This window comes from Mustela erminea, chromosome 1 (genome assembly GCF_009829155.1).
Source record: "Mustela erminea isolate mMusErm1 chromosome 1, mMusErm1.Pri, whole genome shotgun sequence".
NCBI classification, from domain to species: Eukaryota; Metazoa; Chordata; class Mammalia; order Carnivora; family Mustelidae; genus Mustela; species Mustela erminea.
In genome coordinates, this window is record NC_045614.1 from 13,325,644 (window position 1) to 13,334,515 (window position 8,872).

Below are 8,872 nucleotides of genomic sequence, written 5' to 3' on the forward strand. Positions count from 1 at the left end.
TTCTGGAGGCTGGAAAGGCCAAGACCAAGGCCAAGGCCCAGGCAGATCGGTGTCTGGTGACAGCTGTCTTCCTGGTTGCTGATGGCCCCTTTCTTCTTATGTCCTCACAGGAGCACAGAGAAGGAAGCTAGCTCCCCAGTGCCTTGTATAAAGGCACTGATCCCGTCGTGGGGACTCTGCCTCATGCCTTCATCACCTCCCAACACCATCACATGAGGGGGGACTTACTTAGTCCATAAGAACTCCCAAATTCCAGTCAGGTTGAAAGTGATTAACATAGATCAAGACTTGACTTTAAAAATTTTCCAGCACGTGGGTAACTGACCACCTGGTTGTCAATCTCTATGTTAGTTCCGGTTTCCCGGAAACGGCACAGGATGGGGACATTTGCCCAAGGGGTGTGTTGAGGGAAGCTCCTAGAGAAACCCGAGAGGGAGTGAAGGAAGCAGGCAGGGGCAGGGGAGGACTGAACAAGGAAGTGTGCTCAGCCTGATCCCCAGGGGGCCATTCTGGTTTGGGGACAGCTCCCCAGACATTTTGAGATGAGGGGCTCCCTTGCCCCGACAGCAGTGGGCAGCCTTGGGGCTGGGTGCCCTGACTGGTATAGGGGGGTCAGGGCATGTCACTGATGTGTCTGCCGTAATCTCCACGGTAATGATAAAATCATTAACAAGGAATTAAAATCATTAACAAGGGAGAAAAGAGATTCACTCTCACGTTCCTGTGTTCATGGGTTTGGCAGATCTTTGGTTAGTGCCAGCCGTGGAGCCGGGCTCTGGGGTTGGCTGTGAGCTAGACAGATGAGGTTACAACGTTGGAGGTGCCTGCCCGCTAGGCACGGGGTGAAGCCGGGCACAGAGGTAGGGGGTACAGTGGGGCTTGAGAGAGAAGGGTGCAGATTGTCTAATAGGGTTACAAGCTTGCACTCAGAGTTCATAGAGCTCACAAGGCCAGATGTTTAGTCTGTGACCCTTTCCGGACGTTTATAAAGGGCTGGGATGAGAGGTCCTGCGTGTCCCTTTGTCCATCTGTCCCGATGGGGAGCGGAAAGTCTCAGAAGGTGTTAGGCAGGGCGGTGAGGAGATGGGAAGACAGGAGTGGAGGCAGGGGAATTGCAGTGGAGAAGCTGGGGAGTATGGATCACGAAAGCAGTTTTTAAAATGCTTAAAGATAGGAAAACCGTGGCATGAGCCTCACTCTGAACTGTTCTTGATGTGGTCTTCTCTCTGTGGCAGGGGAGGAACAAGACGCTCTGGACACGTCCAATGAGGTCAGGTGTCTGGAGGTTGCCCAGCAGGCCAATCTCCTCTTCACCGGCCTCGTTTCGGGGGTGGTGCTGGTGTTCCCCCTGAACTCCAGACAGGATGTGATGTGCATCCCCCCTCCCGAGGCCCGGAAAGCCATCAACTGCATGGCCCTTAGTCAAGGCGAGGAGCGCCTGGCCATCGCCTATGACAGCATCGTCCTGGTGCTGGACATCAGTCCCGGGGATCCCTGTCCGGTCATCGACGGGCCAACCTACACCTTCTACACCCAGCTGCCTGAGACCATATCCAGCGTGGCCGTGCTGGCCGACTACCGCGTCATCTACGGCATGACCAACGGTGACCTCTTCCTTTATGAGTGTGTGAATTCCAAAGTGTTCCCTCTGGAGGCCCACGGGAGTCGGGTCACCTGTATGCAGGTCAGCCACAGGGAGCAGCTGGCGGTCAGCGGATCCGAGGAAGCCCTGCTGTGTCTCTGGGACCTGCAGGCTTGCAAGTGGACATTCCAGATGAACTACACGGTGCGTGGCCCCCACACGGCATGATGCGAGGTCCTGGCATTAGAGAGCTAAGGACAGGCGTCCTGGGTTAAATGCACACCAAGGACCATTGCCTGAGGTCTGGGGTGGGGTGAGGCCAAGGAGAGACACTCCCCTTGGGGGCAGAGTTTAAGGGACACCAAAAGACTCAGCCATTAAGAGAGATGCGATTTTAATGCAATGTTTACCAAAATCTGAAGAAATGCAAAAAATTCCCAAAGAACAAAATATCATTTTTTAAAAGATTTTATTTATTTGTTTAGAGGGAGAAAGGGCAGGGAGGAGGGGCAGAGAGAGAGGGAGAAGCAGGGAGCCCATCGTCAACGATGCTAGGTTCTTTCCCAGGACCTTGAGATCACGACCTGAGCTGAAGGCAGATGCTCAACCGACTGAACCACGCAGGTGCTGCCAAAATATCATTTTAAATAAAGACAGGATCAAGTCCTGCCCGGCACACCCCTGCCTCACCCTCCTTACCCTAATCCTGACTGCCATTCTTGCGTCCTACGGTTTTGATTGCCTTGTCTGTGACAGGCCCCTTTCCAGCCATAGCCAGGGTCCATGCTGTCCCGCCTCTTAGAGCCACGTTCTCAGAGGGGACACAGTGTGAGCTCCAGGACGACAGGATCTTCTTGTGTTCTGCTTCCTGAGGTGGCCCCCATCCGTAGGAGAGCTCCTGACATGTCCTCAGGGCTCCACAAATGTTTGTGGAATAAAAACAAAGCAGGACACCCGGGGGAGGGGCTCAGTCAGTTAAGAGGCTGCCTTCAGCTCAGGTCATGATCCCAGGATGATCTTGGGGTCCTGGGATCGAGCCCCACAGCCAGCTCCCTGCCCCTCTCCACCACCTGCACTCTCCCTCTCTCTCTCAAATAAATAAATAAAATCTTTAAAAAAAATAAAAACAATAGAGCACATACATGATGGGCTGTGGAGTGACAAGAACTTTGAGAAAATGGCGAGGTAAACAGAGTAAGGGGCAGGGGCTGCTGTTTAGGAAGGTCAAACGAGTCTCGTAGCACCCGGCTGGCTCATTCGGAAGAGCATGTGACGCTTGATCTCGGGGTCGGGAGTTCGAGCCCCATGTTGGGTGTAGAGATGATAAATAAATAAGCTTTAAAAGAAAAAAAGGAAGAAGAAGGTAAACTAAGTCTGGTGTACGGGCTTTCTAGGCAGAAGGAATAGCAGCTATGAAGGAAGGCAGAAACAGGCAACTGACTCCTTAACCTAAGAAGTGTGCCGGAGTCCACATTGCCCATCTCACAAGGAGCTGTGATAGCTGTTTGTATCCGTAGAATCAGGGGCTGTCATAAATATATCCATATAGTATATAAAAACATATTAAAATATCATCCAAGAGTTTAATCTTCACAACGCCCTCGTAAGGCTGGTGTTATTATTCCGGTTTTTCAACGTTCGGCACAAAGGCCGCACTTTTGGTTGCAAGATGTGAACATTATTCATAAACATAAGGAGATGATCTTGTAACTAAGAGAAGAGAGTATATAGAGTTTTGTCTTAAAAGGCCTTCATCCCATCTGACCTTTTTTTTAATGAAGCCACTATAATACAGGGCTGTCAGTAAACTTCTATTTCACTGAGATGGGAAATGTGACCATAGCAGTCAAACACACCTAGCTTTCTGTTTTTGTTTTTGTTGTCATTTTTAAGCAGGCTCTGTGTCCAGCATGGAGCCCAACGTGGGGCTCAAACTCACAGTCGTGAGTTTGACTGAGATCAAGCCCTGAGCTGAGATCAAGAGTTGGAGGCTTAACTGACTGAGCCACCCGAGCACAGCCTCCCCCCCCCCCTTTTTTTTAAATGAACTTAATTCAGGAATGATTTTTAGATCTACAAAGAAGTCATAAAGATAGTACAGAGGTTCCCCTCTACTTCCTCCTCACCCAGCTTCCCCGATGTTATCACTTTATATAACTCGAGCAGATTTGTCAAAACCAAGAAATTACCCTGGGACTGGGTTGTTAACTAAGCTACCAACTTCACTGGGATCATACTATTTTTTCAGTGCATTTCCTTTTCCTGGTCTAGGATCCAAACTAGGATGCATTTAACGTATAGCCTTTAACTAAAGACCATGATAGCTGATGCTTAGAGAATTGAGGTCACTTAGGAAATTAAATCCAATAATTCCCGCTCTCCAGGGCAAACTGTGTGCAGACCTCTTAGTCCAATCCCTATGCAAATGTGTTTTGGTCCTAGAATCTTGGTGATGGAATATATCCATGTCTCCAGGGTTCCGTTGGATCCATCCCCATGGGAGGCTTGCATGCCTGGCTTCTGACACAAATGCATTTCAGTGGGTCTCCTGGGTATCTCATTTGCACTCCAGATCACATCGTCTTTTTCTACAGAATTCTTACTGTAGGGGAGTCCAGTGTCTCTGCTTCTCCATGGATGACAAGTATGTGTATGCGGGCTTGAAGGATCGCTCCATCATCGTCTGGAGTGTGCTAGACGGTGAGTCATTTTGCTTCAGGGGCAAGACTAAGCTTAGATCTGGAGAAGGAGGCCTTGTGTTGGGCTCTGGGTGTTGCAGAGCCCTGCCCTGGCCTTCCCAAGCTGGGAGGGAGCTACCTAGAGAGAGGTGTCTGCAAGTCAAAGGGACAGGCCCCCCCTGGAGCTACATCTCCTCTTCTAGACCCATGGTACCTGGAGCCCTGAAACATTCTCCCCACCTGGGATGGTGTCCTCTTCAGGGCCTGGAGAGTCCTCTTCCCCAGGCTCATCCTCTCAAGGGTGGACTGTCTTCCCTAGTATGAGCATCCCTAGACTTGGGGGTTGACCATGGGGTGATAAGCATGGAGTCTGGGTGCATGAGCTGGGTAGGTGGTCTGGATGCATATGTGTCAGGCCCTTAGGAGTGAAGGACACAGCTGGGTATGGGAAGAGAAGAAGGCCAAGCTGCTCAGAGCTGGGACTGGCCCTCCCACACCATTACGTTCTATAATGGGACTGAAAAGCCTTACAGTTCTCCACCCAAGCATGACCTTCCAGGTGCTTCTGAAGGTACATCCATCAGTGAAGGATGATAGAGAAAATTTCACTTAATAGTTTATTAGCTAGCTTTGCAACATTTACATATTGTGCCTTATAGGATATGGGCCCCGATTCCTTCTCTTGCCCTAGGCTCTATAAAAGATAGGGGCAGCTCGCTTAAGACCCACATTTCTGGGTCTGCTCAGTACTACCTTCGAGGCATATTAATAAGGGTGAACATTTTTTGTGTATTGGGTACTGTCACTAAGCTATTTAATTCTCTCGACAGCCAGCTCATTTTGCAGAGCAAAGATTGAGGCTCTGTGAGATAGGGTGACTTGCCCAAAGTCACACAATGAGTAACTGGTACCCAGTGGTTTGCAGCTGGTCTGCCTGGTCCCCATGGTCACCCTCGTCACTCTCCTACCTAGTCTTCTATAGAGAACGGACCCCTTATGACACTGGAAGGGGGATAGGTGCCCAAGTGAAGATGCTGACATTCAGGGACATTAAGAGATTTGTCCAAGGCCACAAAGCAAGTGAGTGAATGAGTATCGGGTAGATTCGAATACATTGTAATAAAATACAGTGCAATCAAATAGATTGTAGTCTATTATTTGATGGCAAAGATGTCTGGCAAAAAGTCACAGATGGTTCAGAAGCTGAGATCTGTGGACTGTGGCCTTAAAGGCCCCTCCTCGGCTGCTTCACAATCTCTCCTGCTCCACTAATAATATTTACCGAGTTCACTCTGGGCTAAAACTGATACTAAAGCACGCGACATCTGTGACCTTTTCAGATCTTGGAATTCCCCTCTGCAGGTGGGTTTAGTTGTCATCCCCATATTGCAGAGGAAGCAAGAGGGGCTCCAAGAGTTTAGAATTTGTGTGTAAGCTAGTAAGAGGCATAGGAAGGATTTGACCCCATGCAGCCAACTCTCCAGTGGGTGAGATCGGATCTCTGTAGCCCCTACTTTCTCATTAGTGCCTTGCCCTCCACCCCCAAAAGGCACTCTGCTGGCTGTCCAGTTTGTCCACGCTGTGGTGAACAGGATCATCCCAACTTCCAATGGCTTCATCGCCCCCACTAGACACGGCTATCTGATCCGTGAGCGTTTCCAGTGCCCTTCATCGAGAACGTCACAGCAGGACCCTCTCAAGAACTTCAAGAAGGCAGTGTGGAAGGTCAAATCCAGACAGAGAGAAGAGCTGGAAGCTGCTGCCGGAACACTCCAGGACTTGAGATCAGCAAGTGCCCAGGGAAATGAATGCAAATCGAACAAACGCTCCCAAGTCTGCCTGCTAGTGTAGAACTCCCCAAAGTCGTGGGACTCCAGTGAGTTAGCCCCATTCAGTCTGGTTGATGCAAAGAGTATGTATGTGCTGATGTATATCTGGACCCAAAGCCTCAGGTTCTATAACTCAGACCCTGTTTCTCACTACCCTTCCATTCTTCACTCCTTGTTGGCTGTAGTCAAAGACCAGCTACCCACAGGTCAACAACATGACAGCCAAGGTCAGTAGAAAAGAGACCTTCCCCCTTGCCAGCCGTCTGAACCAAAGTGCTGGCCCTGATTCTATGGGCCCCAGTGAGCTTCTGCACCTCTCTCTGGGAGAATGCAGTGCTGTGATGGGCCCATCTGACCCAGTGCTCACCAGAGCTAAGGATGGAGTCAGTAGCAGCCACCCAGATTGCCTGAGCTTGGGAGAGGCTAAGCCTGGGAGGGGACCTAGGGTGCTGGTACAAGGCAGCGGGAGGATGGAGGGATGTGAGACTGATCAAACCACAGATGTGGACCACAGAGCTTTATAATTTATAAAGCATCAGGTGCTATTTTCTGATCTCTATCATAGCCCATACTTCAGTGAGAGTGGGAGTGTCCATATCCGTTTTAGATGAGGAAACTGAGCCTTGGTAGGTAGCTGTGATTTGGTCAAGCCTCAGGTGCAAGAGCTCTGGGAAATGAGAACCAGGAGACATCCTGTCCCTATCCTGTTTATCCACTTCCCTCTGATTTTAGTCTCAGAAGCATGACCATTCCACAGGTGACAAGTCCAATGTCCATGGGGCCAGCAAGTAATCTAGGTGATTGCCATGCACCTGGGGGAACAGCCGAGAATAAAGGAGACCCTGGGCCACGTGGAGGATGTGTCTTCTGCCCTGGGTGGATATGGGCACCCCGACTTCACCTCAGAATAGCCATGGGGAAAAGTGGCAAGAGCTATCTGCTGTTGTAAGCAAAGTTGGAAACCCAGACTCTTATGCAAAATGTTCCCACTCTTAGAAGTTGGTGATTGTCTCAAATTTACATCCACAGGCATATTTAGCCTGTGTGTCTCTAGTTCAGGAGGCAACTTCATGACCCAAGCCAGCATGAAAACAAGAAATCTATTTTAGTTCTTCTATCCCTACTCCCTGGTTCCCCAACTTTGAGGATAAAGATGGTCTTTTATCTAAAAAACTGGAGGCTCTCGAAAGTGGACAGAAAAAGTCACCAACATCTCTTTGCTGAGCTTTCCGACCATCTCTACTCTCCCCATGTTCAACAGAGGAACTGATTCTGTTTCACTGAAATGGATCTTTCTTCTTTGCCCGTAGCCTTCCAAAAGCCCCCCCGCCCTTGCTTCTGGGGCTTTCACCATAAAGATAGGAAAGTCCAAACTTCAAGGTGCTATTCCCTCTCCCCTCTGTTGGCTTCCAGACAGTTTTAGAAAAACAACCTTAGAAACAGAGGCTTCGAAGCGAGGTGTGACCCTCTTGACTTCTTCAGTCATTTCCCAAACTAGGGTTCCCAGGGAGGCTTTGGCAGTTCTGCAGATGTTAGCATCAAATTCCATTTTGAAAAAATATTTTAAACTGTAATTTTAAAATGCATGGCCAGCTGGATGAGGCAGCGGGTTTTAGGATACTGGACTAACTTAGGATTCTCCTGCCATCTTCATTTAACTGAGATTTTGATGGGAGCTCTTGAGGAAAGCTACTCTTTGGGACCACCCCTCAGTGAAATGGGGGCTTTGCCCAATGTAGAAATAAAGTGGACATTGCGACAGAGTAAGATTTCAGCTAAAACTTCGGGTTTAAAATGTGTGTGTCCATCTCAACAACCTCAGTGAGAATCCATGGCTTGTAGTAAATACTACTTTGAACGGAGGAGAGAAATTTTACTAATAAAATGCAACTCTGAATTGTTCTGTTGGAGTTTTTTGCAGCGAGCTCTCATTTGAGAAAGAAGTTGGGTTGCTAAGAATGTTTGACAAGCTCTGTACTTTAACGAGTGACTTAGTCGGAAGTCTCCAGCCATGGCGGGGCCAGGATGAAAGCAAGATTATCAAAATCCCCACCTCACTGTCCTACACAAAGCAGGACCGTGTCATGGACCATCCGAATTGGGATGCTTTTGAGAGGAAAAGGTGAGACTTTAAAAGATTACTCCTGGGGCACCTGGGTGGCTCAGTGCGTTAAAGCCTCTGCCTTCGGCTCAGGTCATGATCCCAGGGTCCTGGGATCGGGCCCCATATCGGGCTCTCTGCTCAGCGGGGAGCCTGCTTCCTCCTCTCTCTCTGCCTGCCTCTCTGCCTACTTGTAATCTCTGTCTGTCAAATAAATAAATAAAATCTTAAAAAAAAAAAAAAGATTACTCCTGACAACTGAGAAAAAAAAATTGGACAGTCCCAAGATGAGTGGAATATACACCCTTCTAGTTGCAGTATATATGAGATCCCAGAGACTTTTTAAAATTGAGATATAATTAACATATAACACTGTATCCGTTAATATTTGCATATATCACAAAACAATCACCACAATAAATCTAGTTAACATCCAGCACCACACATAGTTACACCTTTTTTTCCTGTGATGACAACTTTTTTTTAAGATTTTAAGATTTAATTATTTTTTTTTTTAAGATTTATTGATTTAGGTAATCGCTACACCCAACATGGGGCTCAAACTCATGACCCGGAGATCAGGAGTCACATGCTTCACCCACTAAGCCAGCCAGCTGCCCCTCGTGATGAGAACTTCTAAGATCTATTCTTAGTGACTTTCAAATATACCTTACAGTATTAC

General features: G+C 48.4%; 1 protein-coding gene across 1 annotated transcript in view; it reads left to right on the forward strand.

Annotated features, from left to right (window-relative positions):
- Positions 1–7,986, forward strand: part of NWD1 (NACHT and WD repeat domain containing 1) — a 62,735-nt gene extending 54,749 nt beyond the window's left edge. Inside the window, exons 19-21 of the mRNA XM_032314794.1 lie at positions 1,236–1,786; positions 4,177–4,282; positions 5,810–7,986. Of these exons, the coding sequence (XP_032170685.1) occupies positions 1,236–1,786; positions 4,177–4,282; positions 5,810–6,111 (959 nt within the window). The 3' untranslated portion in view covers positions 6,112–7,986. The remainder of the gene's footprint in view (positions 1–1,235; positions 1,787–4,176; positions 4,283–5,809) is intronic.
- The last annotated feature ends 886 nt before the right edge of the window (positions 7,987–8,872 follow it).